The 20,269-nt window shown below is 44.8% G+C and overlaps 5 protein-coding genes across 7 annotated transcripts; 3 read left to right on the top strand and 2 right to left on the bottom strand.

The window, feature by feature from the left end:
- The first annotated feature begins 525 nt into the window (after positions 1 to 525).
- Positions 526 to 8,544, top strand: LOC119560026. 3 transcript variants are annotated; one of them, XM_037873322.1, is made up of 14 exons: positions 526 to 672; positions 1,640 to 2,297; positions 2,793 to 3,050; positions 3,110 to 3,273; positions 3,334 to 3,747; positions 3,882 to 3,932; positions 4,002 to 4,058; positions 4,130 to 4,498; positions 4,561 to 4,708; positions 4,766 to 4,995; positions 5,050 to 5,368; positions 5,428 to 5,689; positions 6,052 to 6,172; positions 6,234 to 8,544. In XM_037873322.1, the coding sequence occupies exons 2-14, from the start codon at positions 1,690 to 1,692 to the stop codon at positions 8,141 to 8,143; spliced, it is 4,911 nt and encodes a 1,636-aa protein (XP_037729250.1). In that variant the 5' UTR covers positions 526 to 672; positions 1,640 to 1,689; the 3' UTR covers positions 8,144 to 8,544. The 3 variants fall into 3 exon arrangements, with proteins under 3 accessions (XP_037729250.1, XP_037729248.1, XP_037729249.1); XM_037873320.1 differs by having other exon boundaries at positions 3,882 to 4,058; XM_037873321.1 differs by lacking the exon at positions 526 to 672 and adding an exon at positions 682 to 808 and having other exon boundaries at positions 3,882 to 4,058.
- A 172-nt stretch (positions 8,545 to 8,716) lies between these two features.
- On the bottom strand, positions 8,717 to 9,991 carry LOC119560027. Its single transcript, XM_037873323.1, has one exon. It carries the CDS (start codon positions 9,973 to 9,975, stop codon positions 8,824 to 8,826), a length of 1,152 nt encoding a protein of 383 aa, XP_037729251.1. The 5' UTR covers positions 9,976 to 9,991; the 3' UTR covers positions 8,717 to 8,823.
- A 291-nt stretch (positions 9,992 to 10,282) lies between these two features.
- On the bottom strand, positions 10,283 to 11,037 carry LOC119560987. Its single transcript, XM_037874764.1, has 2 exons — positions 10,990 to 11,037; positions 10,283 to 10,933 (listed from the first exon to the last, which is right to left on the bottom strand). The coding sequence occupies exons 1-2, from the start codon at positions 11,035 to 11,037 to the stop codon at positions 10,283 to 10,285; spliced, it is 699 nt and encodes a 232-aa protein (XP_037730692.1).
- Positions 11,038 to 11,828: 791 nt separating this feature from the next.
- LOC119560323 lies at positions 11,829 to 12,955 on the top strand. Its single transcript, XM_037873704.1, has 2 exons — positions 11,829 to 11,893; positions 11,952 to 12,955. Exons 1-2 carry the CDS (start codon positions 11,837 to 11,839, stop codon positions 12,609 to 12,611), a joined length of 717 nt encoding a protein of 238 aa, XP_037729632.1. The 5' UTR covers positions 11,829 to 11,836; the 3' UTR covers positions 12,612 to 12,955.
- Positions 12,956 to 14,431: 1,476 nt separating this feature from the next.
- On the top strand, positions 14,432 to 15,037 carry LOC119560653 (protein C19orf12 homolog). The gene is made up of 2 exons (XM_037874218.1): positions 14,432 to 14,675; positions 14,731 to 15,037. The coding sequence occupies exons 1-2, from the start codon at positions 14,474 to 14,476 to the stop codon at positions 14,949 to 14,951; spliced, it is 423 nt and encodes a 140-aa protein (XP_037730146.1). The 5' UTR covers positions 14,432 to 14,473; the 3' UTR covers positions 14,952 to 15,037.
- Positions 15,038 to 20,269: the final 5,232 nt, after the last annotated feature.

The following is a 20,269-nucleotide window of genomic DNA, read 5'->3' as shown; positions in this document are numbered from 1 at the left end:
TTGTTGCCACATTGCTTTGGTAAGGAAAACAAGTGTGTTTACGAACCGTGGTATGAAACTTGAATAGAAATATACCGCTATCTCAATAATTTAAATGTGGAAGGATGTGCGTAACGGAACTTCATATGTTTAAATAACCGTTATATTACATAAATCCATATTTTAAAAGGTTTATTTTTTCTAACTAAATTACACAATTAAGTTAATTCTATTAACACAATGTATATATATTGTCATATCCTTGGAATAATGGTTCAAAAAGTTTGGTCTGATTAGAGTAACGAAGTATTCAATAATAGTCTTAAATACTTTATGTTCTTTCGACACCCTGTCCTTTATTTAAAAAAAAAATACTTTTCTGATAACAATTGTTATCAATGTCAAAATCTCAAGACCTAAATCCAATAAAATTCCAAATCAATCAAAATTTAAGAGAAATATTAAAAACCAGCAAAGAGATCCGTACAATGCTCTCTAAAAATAAATCTCACATTTTTCGACTTTTCCGATGTGTTCAAAAGCGCCGTGCCGCTCAGAATAGCTTCGACCGACGAGCGGAACGGACGTATACGGAATTTTCGAGTCGCGGAAAATCGCGAGAATCCGAGAGAGAGTGACCGAAGAAAATTCCGCGGCGGGGCGGACGATCGAGTGTGCATAGGAAAAGTGCAAGTAATAATTTGTTATTGTTTTTCCTTTCAACAAAACACTGGCGAACACCCCGAAATAGACCGACAACCTTGCGCGTAAACCCATAAAACAAAAGAAGCGCAGCCAGGAAGAAAAGTCGAGTGGAGAAAAGAAAAATGTGTGTATTCAATGTGTGGCAACAGTTTCGATATAACGTTCGGAAAGTGGCGAAAGTAATGGGGGCCGCCGACTTCAGATACACATGATCTGCTCGCAGCACCACCCAACCGTCCATTCGCCCAATCACCCATTTACCCACACACCCACTGGTCCTCCAGTCCGCCGGTCCACGTCCACCCATCCATCCGTCCAGTATGTACATTTCTCCACGAGTGCGTGCACTTTCGCATAAATTGGAAATATTAATTGCGTGTAACCTAAAAGTGGAATAAAGGAAGTGTTGCGCACTTTGCGATCCGAAAGGGGGATCTCGGGAGGAGGAGGAATACTGGGTGTGTGTTGTGTGCTATAGTGCGATCGCCATGGGGAGGCAAACAAAAGAGTGTCAGCGTTTTAAAAATAGTTTGGCTTGCGGCGTGATTTTATTTGTTCTTCTGCGGGCCTCTCGACGATCGATGGCATCCAGTTCCTGAGCCAAAACCGTAGCCATGATCCAAGATCCAAAGATCCAAAACACAATAACAGTGCATTCCGGATCGATTCTCCGTTGCGGTTAAGTGACCACACGCGTGCATATTTTTCGAAAATATTCAAAACTTTCGCACATGTGGGGAAACGTGCTGAAATGGGATTTTTGAAATTATTGTTTACATTTCGTGGATTTAATCGTTACACTTTAAGACTCGTTCATGTGTGTGTTTGCCGTTTGCCGTTTGGCGATTGCCGTTTGCCGATCGGCGGCGGACGTTCCACATTGGTCTTCCTCTTCTATAAACAATCTCCCGATTTTGATAATTCTCGGATTTTCTTGTCTTGTGTGCGTTTTTAGTGGCGTATCGGGCAGAGTAAACAAACAAGGCCCGATTGAGCGATATCAAGATGGACTGGGACAAGCCGCCGCCACCTTCGCAACCACCACCGAAACCCCGACGAACCCGATCCCGGCAGAATGTCCTGCACTACGAATCCCTGCCCACCGCTCCGCCGGCGATGTGTGGCCGCACGGAGGAGAACATCTTCCAGTTTCCGGCCGTGGCCTCTCGGGCCCGCAATCTCTCCGCCTCCCCCAAGTTCGAGCGGCGGGAGGCCAAGGATCTGCCCGTTTGCGAACGGGGCAAGCACTCCTGCTCCAAGTGCCAGCCGTATCGGGCGGATCGGGGCACCATTGAACCGCTGAAGACGCGCCTCAATTCCGCCATCGAAGCCATGGACGAACTGACCCGCACCTACCACCTGCTGGAGGGATTCCTGGAGCACCGACTGGCCACCATCGCCGACAACGAGGCGGGCGAACGGGAGGCGGAACTGGCCGCGTTGGACGATGATGTGCCCTCCACTAGTCAAGCCATCCGGCAGCGTCCACCCACTAAGCCACCACGCTCCAGCAACAGTGACCACCAGTTCGAGCTGGAGCACTCGCTCACCTGGCTGGAGTCCCTAATGGGCACTGAGGTGACTCCGCCCTTCAAGCAGGGAAAGTTTAAGCGGTAAGCATTATCGAAATATGTAGGAAATTAGGATCATTGACAATTCAATGGTTATAGTTATCTAATTTCCTTAGCATCCGTTTTCCCTTAATCCTTAACTAGTTACAAATTGGTTGTATAATATTATCTTAATTGGATTGTGGTTCAAATTTGAGCCAATCAAGTAGCTTTAACCATCAGATGCTAAGAAAATGACTCACATGATCCGACGTCTGCACATAACATTCCTCTTTGTATTCTATAATCTGATTTCCGGTATTTTTGTGAGTTTTGCCTTACAGTTCCCTAGTGCTTAAGTCTGATTGGAAAATACATAAATTCCCAAGTTAAGAAAACAAAAACAGCGTTCACTGATAAGGGAAAGATCGTTTGGCTCTTTTCATATGGTTTCCTAAGAAATCTATTGTTCTTTTTTCCAAGAGGATAATATTGAAATGAACCAACGACGACGATAAGCTTTTTTATTTATTTGATATGATACTTACTATTCCACAGTATTCGCGAGCGCAGTAAGTCCATGATGGACGAGGACCTCAATATGTTCATGAAGGGCGATCGTCCTGGCTTGAAGCTCAGCGCTTCAAAGCCGTATCTCTTGAGACGGCAGAGCACCTACAGCGACAACAAGGCAAAGGTTTCCAAGTGGACCAAGGTGAAGGCGGCCTTTAAGTGGGAGCGGGCCAATGTGCCACCCTCGGGACCAGGAGCTCCGGAAACCAATATCCTGATGCCACTTAACCACGAGGTGGAGAGGTTTGTAAAGATATTTACGACTTTCAAGAACGTTCTTTCATTACTATAATCTTTTTCAGATACCTCAAGGTGCCCATTAGTACGGCGGCTGGAAGCAGTTCCGCCGACAGCATCATCAGTTCCTCCTCCGGCCATATAATGAGTGATACGGGTGGGACACCCGGAACCATCAGCTCGGCCAGCTCCATGGATGATCTGGAGGCGGCCAGTCGACAGAGTTATCGTAAATACCTTACAACTAATTGGTTTACAATGGGATTAACTAATTTCCTTAACTTCTCAGGTCGCGATTCCTCAAAGAGTGATACGCGCTGCGATTCCCGCACCTCCAACTTTGAGGTGGAGCTGCGAAAATCCGCCACGGACGAGCGACTGGACAACATCAAATCCTCCGCTCCTTCATTAGCAGCAAAGTCCTCTTCCAGCAAATCGTTGCGAAGATCCAAGGCCTTTTCCGACTTTGAGGTCCTTCCCGAGGATCATGTGGCGGAGATTAAGGCCACCAGCAGTCGGCGGCAGAAGTTGCCCCCGAGTCCTCTGAATCTCAACCAGGTTAACCAGATGTACAGTGATCTGCCACAATTGCATTCTCCCCTGAAGAGTCCAAAGGATTCGCGCATGCGTCGTGTCCACTCGCCGGGAACCTCCTCCGTGCCCAGCAGTCCTTCCAGACATTCGGATTTCTTTGGAGAATTTGGTGGGTGAGCAAGGGGAAGGATTCAAGGGTAACACTACTGACAAAATTATGGAACAATGTGAACAATCCACTGTGGTGTTACCCCTTAATCCCTCTAATCAGAGAACCTTCCTTAACTTTAAGGCTTCTTGCAGAAAGCGAGGATCTGTCCAGTGGCGATTTCTCGGAGCCCACTACGCCAAACTGTAAGAATTTCCCACAGAACGAAGATGACGAGGTATTTCAACATTATCAACTTCTCGTACTCAAACTAGATTCGGAGTTTAAGCACAAGCAACGCGAGTTAGAGCGTTCCAGCGCCAGCAATCGCAGTAGGGATCCCCAAAAACCTCATAAACCATATCCAAGAAAGTGCTAATCTGTGTATAACCCACCTTACTAGGTATCAAACTGGGCAGCGGAGCAGCAACTGGAGGAGGAACTAGCAGTGGGAAGAGGAGCAGCGAGGAGCACTCGCCCACCCAACTGCTGCACAACGAACTCATGTCCACCGCCCAGCTGGAGCAGAATCTCACCCCGCAGTTCAAGAAGAAGCTGCACAAGTGGCGGGTCAAGCAGCAGAATTGCTCGGGAGGATCGTACGCATCCTTGGAGCCCGCGGCCAGTCCCACGGCCAAGAGCCAAAGTGGCGAGGTCAAGCCCAAGATCGACTGGAACCTGTGGAGCATGGGTCAGCTGAAGCTAGAGGGCCAGGGTCTATGTGCCTTGCCCGATCAGAAGGATTTGCCCGAGAAGTTCCAGAAGAAGTTGGGTGGGTATATGCCTGAAATTTTCAGTTACATCTTAACTAAATATATATGTATTCCTCCCCAGAGCAATGGAACCGTTTAAAGTGCGCTCCTGGCGGTGGCACCACCTCTGACAATGACTCCCTGAAACGTGGATCCAAACACAGTCAGTCCACGAGAAGAGGATCCGATGATGATCGATGGTACAAGCACAGACCGCACGACAAAGAAAAGTTTGTATAAAAAAAACGCTTCCTTTCAAGAAACTAACCCTGTAAGTCTTCCAACAGATTGTCCCGCCTCAAAGCGATTGTAGTACCGGATCACACCAAGAAGATCGAGGTCAAGACTTCGGATGGCGAGGTGATGAAGTTCGAGGGTATCTCGAGAAAGTTCACCAGGAAGCTGTACGAGTGGGAGAAAGCCAGGGGCATTGGGCCAGAGGCCTCGACCTTTGCCCTGCTGCACCCAGGCTACTGCCCCATAGATGTGAGGCGGATCAACAAGGATTGCAATAAAGGTGGGTGTTGTAGATCCTCAGAAGCAACCATAGTAACCCTGAACTCCCTTATAGTGGCAGCGGATCACTCGCCCACGCTCAGCAGGTCCCTCTCCCTGGATAGCGTGTCGCCCAACTGCAATCTGGCCCAGGCCATCTCCCACCAGGCTTCATCTCTGTCCCTGAACGACGTCAACGATCTGAAGGAGATCGAGGACAGTACCGATGCTCTCACCGATCACGAGTTCAAAAAGTACGACGAACCGGAGGCGGTCATGGTGGAGGTGGAGGAGCACATCCATGACACCGCCTCGCCACTGGTCACCGCCCACACGCTGGTGGAGCAGCAGACGCCCATTTACAAGTACGAGGAGGTGCAGTGCAACGACTATGTGTAGGTGGCATGTGGCGTACCCGATCCTCCGGATTTTAATGGTTTCCAATTCCCTCCAGCAACTCGCGTCGCGTCCAGAGCTTCGAGTCGCACACAAATCTGGCGCCCTTGCTGGGAGCACTGAAACGTGCCGATGAGCTGTTTGGCCAGCTGAAGAATGCCTCACCCGATCTGCTGGAACACCCGTCCATGCGGGACTGCCAGGCCGCATTGCTGAGCATTCGTGGCATTTATCCATACTACTCCAATAACTTGATGAAGGCGGGCGTGCTCAACGCCATATCCGACGTCCAGAGCGAACTGGGACGACTGGCCGATTTGGTAAGTAATTCAAAATATATATTTTATAAATATACGGGTTTACCATATATGAGGAACAAAGGGTTTTATTATGGAGCTATATCAGCAAAAGGTCTTAAATCTCTAAGATATACCAAAGTAAAATATATGTTATGTTACATATTTTCTTGTTCCGTATTTGTTCAGATAATAGACAACAGTTTTGTAACACTAGTTATATCTGATTGTGTATTTAAGAACTATGTAGAAAAGACATTATGGATTATTTAAGTATTAACTTAAGTAGGATTTTTTCTTGCAGCCAAACAGAAAATTGCTTATAACTATTGGGAACTTACAGTTTAAATGCTTAAAAATAATAATAATAATAATAATAATTCCAGAGTCTAAAATCGCCGTTGGATGAGGCCTGTTGCCAGGAAACTATGCAGGAGCGCACACTCGAATATCTGGAGGAGCTCCAAGGACTGCATGAATCCCTACAGTGTCTCAAGCTGAGCATACGTGAGAAATACTTGTACCTATTTAATTTAAGCTTCCTTAATAAATTTAAATTACATTTCAGAGGGCGGAACGAATCGCTATCCCCGGGACATTGTGCCGGATATCAACATCACCAGCGAGGATGGTCAACAGTTGGATTCCAGTTCCGCCTATGCCACCTGCGACAATTCCAGCCGAGATCGTCTGGCCCAGGACGATAATAGTGCCAGTGCTGCCTCGCCCATGGAGCACGAAACGGAGACCAGCACCACGACGGGCACTTTGTGCCGCTCCAGCTTGCCCACCGTAATCGCCCATCCGAGTGGCAATGGGGTTACCAATGGTATTACCAATGCAAATGCCTGTGCCAAGAAGAAACTGTTGCGCCTGCGCAAAATGGGTTCCCGGCAGAACAGCAAGACGGAGAGCGACAGCAGCGATGCGGACACCCACTCTGTTATGGAGACACCGCGTCGGTTGCGCCGCAAGAACTTCCGGTTGAAGCAGCGCTCCTTGGACGACGACTTCCGGCTGAGTTCGACGACCAATGAACAGGAGATGGCCACTGCCGGCGGGGATATCGTCTACGGTTCGCTGAAGGTCAAGCCGGGGGAACTCATCGAGCAGAGTCAGTGTGTGGCACCTGCTCCATCTATCTCTTCGTCGGCATCCACCACTCCTCTTACTTCAACCACTCCGTCGTCCATAATTACTCCGCCCACCAAACTGGGTGCCTTTATTCCTCCTCCCTTGCCGGAGACCAATCGAGCTTACAACACCAATGCCAATGTCTTTGTGAAGACCAAGCGAAAAATCTTCACCACCATCCCAGAACCAAGTGCCTCCGAGGGCATAGCTGTGATCGCAAAGGAACTGGACAGTCCCACGGAGGAGAGGTCGGATAAGTTGGATAAATCGGAGAAGTCCAAGTGCCTCCCCAAGCCACTCAGTCTATATAAATCCATTAGTTTGGAACGCTTAAAGCAGCCGTCCGTTAAAGAGGACTTGCGCAAATGCCAGAGTAGTGAGACCTTCAGGCGCGGATCTGTCTTTGTCCCGCCTCCTCTAGCCAGCGATAGCATGGAGAGATTGGCGGCGGCCAAAAGAAATCATGAGCTAAGCAATCCCCCAGTTCCACCAAGGAAGGCCCATCTTTACAAGAAAAACTCGCTGCACAAATCGCACAGTGCAAATGTTAGCAATCGGATTGAGCACAAGATAGCCAAGACCAGCTCCGGACCCAGCTTCTCCAGGGTGCATCCTCCTCCACCGTCACCTGTTCCTTTGACCCTGCCCAATAAGGAGGATAACACTTTGCCAAGGATCCAGCGAAAACATCCCAATACGCCCACCAAGGCCAAGCAGTTTGAGTTCCCACCTCCGCAAAGTCTAACCCTAGATCGCCCAGCTACTCCTCTTTCGGAGAGGGCCCGACGCCTCCAGTTGGCCAAGGCGCAGTTCCTGCAGAGTGCTCCGGTTACTCCTCGCCAGGAACCCCAAACACCCAGCAAGGCAACGGATTCAGTGGTGCTCCAAAAGAGCATCAGTGCGGGCAGCATGAGGGGAGGAGCAGCTGCCCAGGAGGCCAACAGGCAACCGCATTATCACGAGGTATCTACGGATCAGGAGAGTGTGGGCACTTCCAGTGCCTACGACAGTTTGCCACGAGCCGTCAGTCGGAGTGCCAAGATTTCCAGTAAACTGGGATTCGCCACTCTCACCTCAAAGTTACGAAGGGGCAACAAGAAGCCCAAGGATCCACCTCCAAGTCCGGGAAGCGCTCTATCCGCCCTTTGTCGGCAAACCCTGATGGCCGATGCCATACCACAGGCTTTCGGGGCGGAGAAGCCACCACCCAGTCCCACGGGACGGAATGTCTTAAAGTCCCAGAGCACGCCACAGGCTGCAGGTCCTTCGACCATCAATAACGAAGGAATTAACAAGTCCCTAAGCGAGCAGTATGTGCGCCAGCTGAAGGAGAGCGACGTCTAGTCAGAGTCCCCAGTCTCATGTCCAGAATCTAGTCATAGGAGTAATCTGTAGAGTCGAAGTGCGAGATAAATGAGTGCATTTTATGAACAATTAAAAAAAAATATACGGAAAAATAATTAACTTCGAGCTTCTTTAAAATACGAAAATAAATGGCAACTATGTGAAACCAAACTAAAAGATACTCAACGAGCCATTCACGAACAAAAATATTGTAAAATCAAACTTAATGCAAATAGATCTTCAGGTGTAGTTACTAAAATACTTTTTTTACTTCCCATGAATTTGAAAATTTTGAATAAGCATTTTAGGTTGTTTTTGTTTTTATATCTAACCAAAAAAATATGTAAATTAAACAGAAAGTAACTGCTGTTCCTTCTGTGCAATAAATTAATGGAATTGTGCGATTACCGCTTTTAAGATTAGAAGAACTAATAAATATAGCCAGTGGAACTTGATAGTAAGTATAGTAAGTAGTATTTACAACTCTTTTTCGAAGTCCTTTCAAGAATGGAATACTTGTTGATGTCTTTTTTTATCTATCAAAATATTTTCTGGTTTAAAAGCTAACCAACTTAATTTTCTGATCATATTTTAATCACAACGATCAATTTGTGCCTTATCTGGCGTTTTATTATTAAGATTAACTTCCCTTATCCCCAATCGGTGGAAATTCCATAAGCTTATCTGTGATCCTCATAGTCGTCCAGCTCCGCGTAGTCCACATAGTCGTCATCATCGTCCACCACGTTTTCATGGGGAATTTCCGGAGGTTCGGCACCGGTGTTCCAGTAGCGATCTTCTTCTGGGTGGGTGAACTCGAAGTCTATGGTATCCGGATTCACGTAGGTGATGCACGTCGTCAGATTCTGGGCCGTCTCCAGCATTTGGGGTATGCTGTTGACAAATACCACGCCGCATTGTGCAGATTGGAGAGCCTCTCCTGGCAATTTGATGTTAATCTTGGCGTAAACATCGATTCCAACGGCTATGATGTCGTGCACCCGACGGATTGCACTGAGAGCGTTCACGGTACCCGAGAGGATCTTTCCCACGGTCGTCTGCTTGGCGGCGATCTTCTTGTAGATCTTCACCAGGCTGCTGACATTGCTCTTAACCTCCTTGACGGCGGCCACCGTTTCGTTCTGGATGCGCATGACCAGGGCCATGGTGCGGGAGTAGCAATCAACGCCATCGTTAATGGCCTGCAGGGCTATCTGGAACTCCGGAACATGGGAGTAGCTGCAGTAGGCGGCCTGACTTCCACGCCCCCAGTAGTTCCACATGTATCCCAATCCGCCAATGGCTGCGGTCACAATCTTCGGCTTATTAAGCGTCAGCAGATTCGTCTCCAGCTGGATGGCCCGCTCCACCATGTCGTCAATCCCAAGCTGGGCCTCGTCAATCACATCCTGAATTATGTCCCTGAGGTCCTCGAATTCCGCCCTTTGATCGGGGCTCAAATCCTGACTGGGTTCTCCCATGATCTCCTCAACGTTTGGTAGTTTAGTGTCATAAACCACTCGGGGTTTCTCATCCAAGTAAATGGAGAACTTGCTGCGAAAGTCTTCAAAGGCCTGCACGTAGTTACCATCTAGTTCAGGTTCCTCTACGGGATTCTGATCACTTCCATTGCCGTTTTGGAGCTTCAGGCTGTACAAATAGTCGTATTGGGCCTGGAACTCAAGGTACAATGGACGCAGTGCCGCCACTTCATCGCTGGACAAGAGCAAGTCCACCTGTTGCTTCTGCAACAGATTCTCCAGTTCCCGGTGGGCACCACCAAAAGCAAAGAGCAGCACATTGGCCAACAGGAGCAGCGCTTTTCTAACCATTTTGCCCGGCCAACTGATTAAGTGCAACTGAGGAGGGATTTTGACCAGCCCCATTATCGGAAGAAGTATAGCTCATAAAACAGTATCGCTGATACCGCACTTGGATTTCCTCAAGTGGACACGCGTTGATTAGAACGCGATAATCGCGGCTTATCGCCAATATTACGCTATATTTAACACTCCACGGGGTAATGTTTCAGTAAACAAATTACCATTTCGTGGGAGCTTTTAATGAATTGTCTATCTAACTTAGAAGAATAGGGAATATTAGGTAAAACCTTATGCATTTCACTTTATTTCCTTTCTCTTAGTTCATCGCACACTGCTCAATCTCAGCAAAGACCTCATCGAACTCAATCTTCAGATTATGGTAGAAAAGGCAACTTGGTGTGTCCAGATCCTCCATGGTCATCTCCAGCAGGATGTCATCGCAAAGATCCAGGCAGCCGGTCATCCGTTGATTGATTCTCCCAATTCCGGAAATAGTGCAGAACAAGATTCCGGCGTGATTAAAACCGGACTGCTTTAGTTGCCAAGTGCGGCAGGTATTCGACAACTCAGCAATCTCTAGAGAAGCACTTCGAAGGAACTCGACTTCGAGCACGATTTCCTGCTGGAAATGGTCCATGATGTGCTCCAGGGAATTGCTGCATATGCTGTACTTGTCCAGCAGCTCCCGATTGAAGTGGGCCACCTGTACTTCGTATTTCTTGAAGCAGGAACGCCACTCTACGCTGTACTGACTCCCGAAGAAATCCTCCAAGCGGGCACTGACCTCTCGCTGCTGATCATCCAATGTGTCCTTGGCCACCTGCAGTCGCTCGGATCTCTCGAAGATCGCCTGCTGAGTGTCGTTCCAGATCCTGGCAGCATTGGAGCTTTGGCTTGCTATCAGCTGCTTTGTGGACTCATACAGCGGTCCATTCTGACCCCAAATTTTTCTCTTCTGCCCACGCACCTGTAAAATCTTAGTGTTATTAACTATTTTTTACACATATCAAAGCTATAGCTTACACAAAGAAGCGACAGCAGTAACAGCCATGTCACCCGTTCTATTCTCATCTTGAAACTAAATCAAATTGATTCCCAAAAATATTTCTATCTGATACCTTTCACAAGTCTGCGTTTTATTTATAGATCATTACAGCAACGAGTATGATAGCTACATAAAGCAGTTTGCATGCTTAATAAATTTTAAAATTTACTTAAGAACAATTTAATTAAATAATATTATATATTTATTAAAAAAAGGGATTAAATATTCTTGTAAACATTTCAGTTAAGAATAAGTTTGCCAACACAAATGTTTTTTATCTCGAAAAAATTAAAGAGTACTAAAGTGGCGGCCAATTCTAAATATAACATATTTTCTGCTACGAAGAATTGGCATTAAACAAATGGGCAATATGTGTTTTAATGTGTTTATGGGAAGACCCTTATCAGAAGATAGACTTCGAATGTCTATCTCTAATATAAATACCAAGTTAGTCATCGATCGTGTCGCATTTACAGGTAACCAAATGATCTGCTGTGCGACAAAATAAAGATAGATACATTGACAGTAATAGTAATGATATTATTACAAGGCTAAAAAAAGATGAGTTTTACAACTTGCAGAACTTTAAGGATAATTTCAGCTAGGAACTTCTATTTAAAAAGCATACCATTAAATTTATATAGCGTATTAAAGTAGTGTCGTATAAAATATACGTGCTTTGTGTTTCATTAGGTTGATGGAAAAATTATGTTTGGCAGTGTGCTTTTTAGGAGACAATCTCTTATCGCGACACTTTGTAAATCTTTTGACTATATATACCAAGACTTCCGGAGGGCCAGTCGCACTAGAAAATACAACACAAACATGATGAGTCAAACCATTTTAGTAGCAGTATGTGGACTGCTTTTTCTAACTATTGCAGTGAGTAGTGCCCTTGGAATGCAAAGATCTTCTCAAATGCAGACTACCTTCCTTGCAGAACTGCCAGGTGATCCGAGTGGAGACAGATACCACAAATTATGGACCCGTCTCCATGGTGGTGGACAACCTGGCGGAGATTGCCGTAGATGTTAGCGACGAAACCACTGCTCAGTTGGAGGGCAAAATAAATCGCACTTTGCAGGATATCACCGGGAACATCGAGGTCCTCACCGCGAATGCATTGGCCCAATTAAGTGACGTGATCTTTGAGACCAATCAGATATTGGTGGCCAATCCCGACTGCAATGTGGCCTGGAGTTTGGATGATCTTAACGAAAATGTGACCCATCAAGTGGGTGGTTGCACGGGCGGCTTGGGAGATCTCCTGGAGAACTTCCGCCTGGAGGGACAGCTGGCTTTGGAGAGAGTTCAGGAGCTAGTGCAGGAGATGGCCCAGTTGCCAGTCAAGTGCCAGATGTTGGGCACTTCCCCACTCAACCCTGTTGCCTCGGCGGGTGGGAGTGTCTGCTTCATCAACGCCATGGCGGAGATCAACAAGGGAATGGCCCAATCCCTGCACAATGCCTCCCTGCTCCTGGTGCAAACCCATCAGACCACCGAGGAGCAAGTGGAGCAAGCCCAGCGCTGCTGTGCCACTGTGGTCCAGCAGGTTGGCGACTATCTGCACGAGGAGCAGGATCAGTGCCAGCAACAGTGAACCCTTCCTGTGAGCAATTGTCCTGCCAGAGAGTCCAGGCAAATGCAGCCAATGGCAAATTTATGCACCCACAAGATGACAGGGGCCGAGGACTTGCCACATCCTGTTCACTTATTGCTTATGCATGACATTTATTTGACAAGTTTTTGATTGATATTACAGCTGCTGCAGCCGATCTGGTGCAGCTATCTGCATATTCGTAGGCACAGTGGAACCTCTCTACAATTAACTTCTTTCATGGATTTATAAAATCATTATATTACATTATTTTTAGATGTAATTAAAAATTCAAGTATGAGTGTAGACTCTTCATTTTTTTAAAAAGAACCCATAAAGAGTCCATTTTATCATAGATATAAACGAAATTCTCTTAGAGAGTTATTAAAAATATCATATTAGTTTACTTTTAATATTAAATTAAATTTTGAATCTTTCTGTATGCTGACTCTAATTTGTAAAAACATTTTTTATAAAATTTCAATATTAGGCTTGCAATTACAAAACATTAAATTTATAAATATAATATGAAAACAAGTTTCATATCCTAATGCTAATCCCACTTGTTTGCCCATCCATTTGGTTCGACTTGGAGAGGCTCAACTGTATTTGCAAATTTCGGGTAACTTTGTGGCTAATCGCAAGTTCACTTTTCAAAGTCGCATGCATACTAATTGGCCATTGTTCGGCCGAGTTGACCAATTGCCCAATGGACTTGCCCACGACACGTGGCAGCCACACGATATAATACAAGTATATGGTGGCATACGGATCCGAATGGACGACAGCTGGCCCTAGAAAGAGATAGGATAGGGACGGAGATCGAGATCGGCCAGTTATTTCCCTGTTCCTCTCGCTTCCGCAGTAAGCCAAATTATTTTGACCTGCCTTCGGCACACTGAGCGGAATTTCGGTTCGAGAATCTGTCGGATACCTATGAACACCACATCGCCTTCCGGTTCGCTTTCATTGTTTACGGTGCAGCAACGAAAATGTCTACGACTCTTTATTTCGGCTCTTGCTGCAATTTCACTAAGAGTCTGAATTTTATCTTATTTTTAGTGCTTGTAACAGTTGCAGCCCGATGATGATCGTCTCGGTGCTGTAGCTGCACAAATTCCGCCTACTCCAACATCTGTTGAGCACCTTCAGACATCTGACGGATTTTGGTGACGGTGAGCGCGCGACTCTTGCCTATTGGAAACCGAGATCCGAAAGTAGTGGCTATTAGGTTTAATACTCTTTCCAATAATAAAACAACCTTTACAGAAAGTATGTACCTCCTATACACCCTGTAATTGTTTAATTGTAATAAATAAGTTTCTTTAAATTGAGGAAATCATGATTTGAGAAAATCGTGGGATTGACTCTGTTTATATAAGATCAACTCTTGCTTTTTGTAAATAGAGCTATTTTTCGAATAGTTGGGCGTCTTTCAAACGAGATTATGAAGTGCAAAAATCGGCACTAGATGCTCTTGTGCAATTTTTAACCCAGTATTTGGGATTACAAATGAGTAATATTTAAAATAGACCCAGTTATTAAATAAATTCTATTCCCGTTATACATGGGTAGAAAGTCTTTGTATGTTCATAAAAAGAGTTCGGAGCGCTAAACTAAGTTTAGGAAATGGTTGGGATATGTGGTTATCTTAAAAATTTGCAGAAAGCTTTCGGTCTATGTGTGCGATACTTAACATTGATAGATCGATAGCCAAAATAATAGAGAATACTTGTTATCTATCGATTAACTCTCCTCCACAGTGGTTAATTTACTTATAAGGAACCTGCATTGCGAAATCACACTTAGTTGCTGGATAGCTCTGAATCTTAAAAGACTACAATTTTTGCAAATAACTAATAAGTATGGCTGCAATTACCCAGGATATACTTAGAGCCCTGGCCATACTAGCCGATGAAGTAAATATTCAGGTGACCGTCAAGGAGTCGGCCAAAGGAGCAGCCGTTTGTGCTGCCGGTGCCCTAGTCGGGGGGCTTCTAATGGGTCCCGCGGGCATTGCTGTGGGCGGGACCGTAGGTGGACTTACAGGCTACGGACTTACAAAAGGCAAGATTCTCAGGCGCTACGGTGAACACTATTCTAAACAGTCTTTTAATTCCAGGAAAGTTTAAGTCATTGGGTGAGATCATTAAAAATGATTTATCGAAAAGTCAGCGAGAAGAACTTACGAAGCATGTGATCAGTGCTATATCCAGGATCCGCGATGTCGGTCCTCCTGCGGTCGCAGGGCTTATATTGAAGGACCGAAAAGTCCAAGAGGTTGCACTTAATGCGGCCAAGTCATTTTTCACTGATCGTATGGGACTGACCATAATTGACTAATCAGCATTACATGCGATAACTATCTTTGAAAAGCCTTAACTTGTCAAATACAAAATTGTCATTTTGCTTACGATCGATAATAAAAACTTCATTTACTGCAAATATATACGGTCTAGATTTGATTATTACCTAAGAAATCTATAGTCGAATTAGTCATTTCCGTTTGATAAAAATCGATAGTACCAATTGAGGACGTGAGTTTAATTAGGGTTACATATTTACAAGTGATGACATCACTCTATTTTAATCTGAATTCTGAAAAGAAGCTAAAATTCTTTTTAATTGGAAAACAAAATAAGCAAAACTATCAACACCGTTTCATGCAGCACTTTATTTAAGAATGTCGAACTCATAGTAGATTTTTGACATACATTGATGTTATTTAAAATTACTTGCTAGCTAATTAATTTATAATAAGCCTCCATAATATAGAGAAATTCGGGGATATTTGGCGACTCGTAGGCATCCATTAAAGTGTAATTTGAATTTAATGGCCTTTACCTTGAGACATATTGACACAAGCTATTCTGTCGGAGGATCTGCAAAAATATCAAAGAGTCGGCGTCTTTAGAATTCGGCTTACGTGCCTAGATGGCGTTTAAAAATCGCTGCCGGATTGTCTTTAATTTTGATTGATGCAGCTTTAATTGCGTGGGCTCCTGAGTGCTACTGCCGAACTTTCGGGTAACTGTAACTAGACCTTCTGTCGGCCGAAAACCAAGAGCGATTCGCTCCTAGCCTCCGGGATATCTAGCAGTTGACTACTACCTTATAGCGTATACTTGAGGATCGAGGTTTCCGCCAGCGACCAACTGGCGCGTCTTGGGCTCACAATAAGGAATAATCGTTATTGTTGTTCGCCGTCTTCTCAGGACGAGCCGCGTGGCGTGCGAGTGAAAGCCAGCGAAAAGGATCCGTCTCGGGGCATTGGCCAAAGCGAGATAGAGCCAGGGCGCAACATATGCCATCTTCTGCCGACCCTCCTCCCGAAGGACCTCTCGCCCCGTCTCCTTCTAGAACAAACGAACGGCGCACGCCGTCATCTGGTGCCACTTTTGACTTCGGAAATTGGGTTGCCCACGCTCCTTCGCTCCATCACTCAAAAAAAATATTCCAAGCTGGTTAGAAACGAGCCTTAGATTAGAAATGAACTCGAAACAAGTAAAAACATTCTAGAAAAAACATTTTTCATCAGGAATTATAGAATTAGAAACAAAGTCAAAAAAGTTCCATCAGGAGTTTTTGTTTAAAAATAATTTAAAGATAAGCACATTCAAAACAATCTCATCAAAACTTAACAGCATCGGGACTGAAAATTCCTAAATCTATGAGATGCTGCGTAAATTGTAACTGCTAGCTGAAAGTCAAATTTTATGGTATATGTTATGTAATACCCCAGATATCTGTATTCAAAATGATTCCCCCCACAGTAGATATTTTAGATATAGGTAATTTGACCAGTACCAGTTCAATATATTTACTCTATAACCATTGAAGTTTTATTAAAATACGTATTCCTTTAGGATTCTTTTTTTTAGACTGCGCTTTTGTTTTTTTTATTTTCCCAGTGATTATCCTGTTTTTTTGAGTGCCTGGACCGTTTTACCTCTCGTTTGAATTTATACTTTTTGTAGCTGTTTCGTTTACGGTTGGGTCTTTCTCCACTCCGACCTGGCAGACAATTTCAAGGAAGCAGGAGCACTCGACCAACAGTTACTGTTGACTTCCGATCGGAGCACGAGTGCAGGAAGAGCGGGGAAGACAGTCGAACCCGAACAGCAACAGCAGGATAAGCGGCTTTAAGGACTCGGCCAGGGAGCCCCAAAAATGAAGAAAAAACCTAACTGGAAAGGGTTGCTCCTGGGGAATGGAAAGAGAGTAATGGGCACTGCGTATTGGGCATTGGTAAAATGGTATTGGGGAAGGTGTGAGGCCGACAAGGATGCACAGACATTCGGGGCTCGGCTTACAAATCCAAATTGAGCCCCAAAATCGCGCGCATGCCTGCCAAATGAACACGTGTGCCTCAGGATCAGGCCAAAACATCGGAGCGTCAGCTGGCCAACTCCTAAAAATGCCCGCCACAATAATTGGTTCGTCTACGAAGATGATAGAAAAATCTAACCTTCTTAAGGGTTGAGAAACACAAAAACGATATATCATATAAAGATAATTAGTATTAAATTGAATTACAATTAATTTAAAATACTACAAGAAATATTATAACTTTCTTATGTTTTGTTTTTTTTTATAAATCACCAAACATTCCAACATTTTAGTGAACTAATTTTACGCTCTTACTTTTGTTTCTTGAATGCCATACGAATTATATAAAAAATTTTCCTAATGGATCCTTTATAATAAATCGCTTGTATGTATGAGCAAATTATCCGCCCGCCAGGCGTATAAAATCCCCAAATCGTTTACCAAACGACCATAAACAAAACCAAATCAAAGGTAACGAAAACAAAAAGGGTAATTTACATTAAACCCCCATAATCGAGGGGTCGGTTAAAATACAGAAATAAATAATGAACTTGGCCGCGGAGACAAATGTATAATTTTACAGATCGCGCAATTCAATTAGACAAATCGCCGCAAAGCCACTGGCACACAAAAAAATTAAGCAATAAAATTAGTTGTGGTTCACGCAAATTCAATGCATCAAAAGGAGTCGCAAGGACATGCCGCAGCTCGCCAGGAGCCCCAGAAATAGAGCAATAGCAATGAATCAGGACGATGGAGGGCCATAAAATGCCCATTGGCATTCCGAGTAGTTTTCGTTTTCGTTTTCGATTTCGTGTCATAATGTGTTGTAAGTAGGGGCCTTTGTTTCACAAAGGACTCGCCATTGTTCCATTGTGCGCTCAAGGACCTGTCCTGGGAACACCCGCGCGGTTCTCAGCATCCAAGGAGTTTTTCCTTCTTGGGCTGCTGTGTCAGTTGCGACCACAATTTGACTCTCTGACCACAACATAAAATGTTGACAGGCGGAACACGCCTCTAAAATATTATGCGAAGCGAGTCCTGTGGGGTCCTCGGAGAATCCTTGCCATCGCCAGATTGGATTCCCTTATCCCTTTTTGGCTGGGCTGGCCTGGGCAATTCAATTGATTCCCTTCTGACAGTTATGAGCTGATCACATCGCTATCTTGATCGCCAGTTTTGTCGGCGCTTAGCTGCCAGGAATTTATTGTTATTGACATTTTAGTTGGGTGGAATCACACGGATTATATCTGCTAATTGCACTCGGACATGGCCCGATTCTTTAGATCTTGGCGACCTGTAGCGGCATCTCTTGATCAGTCGGTTTTTATGGGCAATCACTCAAAGTTATGGTTATTCCTAGAAGGTATTTGCTAAGGTTACTCAGGAAACAGAGTAGTTTTGATTTCATTGTGGGTTTGGAAACAGAAATATTAGGCAACGTTACCAATGTATTAATTTTAAACATTCAAAATGCATTAAACAGAAACGTATACAGTTAACTGCTGGATAATTTCTTATAGTTCTCCAAAAGTAAGCTCAAAGTAAATTCACATTTTTTCCCTAGGCTCAGCTTATTCCCGATATCGGGTTCAAGAAGCCCCACTTTCACGACCGTTTAAACACAAATCGGCTGGAAAATCACGGCTTGTCCAGCTCAAAGCCATCGCACCCCTGGCCGCAGGTGATAAAATTTCGCACATTAATACTTAATTACTTGAATAATTGGGGCCAAGGGATTAAGTTCACACTCACTCCAGATCGCGACAGTCCCAAAAAAAAAAATCAAAAAATCGCAGAGTCGGAGGCCAGTCAATGCAGGTGGCTAAGCCACTGTTTATAAGAAAAAAGAGCCAAAGGAGTTGGCCAAGAGACGAAGTGATGCCAACGCCACCGACGTCGTTGACATTAAATTGAGGGGTCCTGCCGAAAATGTGGTTCTTGTTGCTGTCTGCTGAGCCGGGCTCAAGCACAATGTATGAACGCACCCTGGACGCATTTTTCACACGAAATCCCGATTAATAAATATACAAGTTCCACAATATTACTGATAATTTGAAAAGTCGTCAACCCGACGCACAGGCTCTTTAGGCCAGGGGTGAGCAGAAGAGAGTCTCCGAAGATTCCATGCGGAGTCTGGGCGAGACTTCGGTGCCCAATTACAAGCAAATGAGCTGGAAAACTGTATCAAATGACCCAATGTCAATACAAAATTACAGGCCCCGGACCACGAATCACCAGACCAGACCAAATCTTCAGACTCTCCTCTTAACGTGACAAAGCGATGGCTTGCGTGTGGCAATTTCAGTTAAAAATGCTGAGAAAAAGATATTTGGTAGCCAACGTATTGGGTACTCTTCTTTAACTAAATCTGAGATAAAAGTTTAAGAATTTCTAAAAAAAATAGCAACAAACCCATAACATATTATTATTATACTATCTATTATAATCTAAACTATATAAGTTATTTGTTTTCAAGTAAGGAATACTATACCTTAAGGATGATCTAAGATAAATGTCTATCTAAATAAACTGCTTGTTGTAGGGCAAAACAAATTCGTATTCTCGTTAAAATCCCTTGATGCTTTTTTGTTTGCTCTGCGCCTCGTCTTGGTAGCATCTTAAGGTTTTTGCCTTGTGTTAATTTGATGCCTCGCCAAAAAATTGTCAAAAAATCCAGAACGACTTTGATTTCTTGATGCACTTTCACTGTCGATCTTCGATCACCGTTGGCTGCAGCGTGAGATACTGAGAACTTTGGCTTTTCGGGATGCCATCCAAATTATGTAGGTATCTGGAATGGGATGCCCACCTACTTGGTGGGTCTGGGATCTGGGCTCTGGGCTCTGGGCTCTGGGGTCTTGGCTCTCGGGTCTTGTCTCTGGAAACCGAAAGTCACTCAAGTGTGCCGTGCCGATCGTCTGTGTGGCTAATTGAGTTACCCAGAGATTTTTGAACCGTTGGCCGTGCGAATTATTTGTCAAATGGTTAACGGTTAAGTTTGTTACTGCTCCCGATGAGGAGGACAAGGACAAGGATGATAATGATGATCAGGATGATCGGGTAATCGGAGCTCTGGGCTCGCCGTTGATTGATGGTAGATGCGTTGCGAATCGTTTGACTAATTGCCGCTCTTGTGGGCCAAAACTTCCCTAAACAAACGGTGTCCTTTAATAGAGTACTTCCCTTCATTTTGGCCAGGTAATCTTTCTCCTTTCTCCTATCCTCGCGGACCTCACACAATGTCCGATAATGGGCTGGGAAAGGATAAGGAAGAACGGGGCGTGGCTGGCGTGATTTGGTGTCGCTAATTACAGACTTTGGCATTTTAC

This window comes from Drosophila subpulchrella, unplaced genomic scaffold (genome assembly GCF_014743375.2).
Source record: "Drosophila subpulchrella strain 33 F10 #4 breed RU33 unplaced genomic scaffold, RU_Dsub_v1.1 Primary Assembly Seq354, whole genome shotgun sequence".
Classification (NCBI taxonomy): Eukaryota; Metazoa; Arthropoda; class Insecta; order Diptera; family Drosophilidae; genus Drosophila; species Drosophila subpulchrella.
Note: the sequence above shows the minus strand (reverse complement) of the source record. Positions and strands in the feature narration are given on the sequence as shown.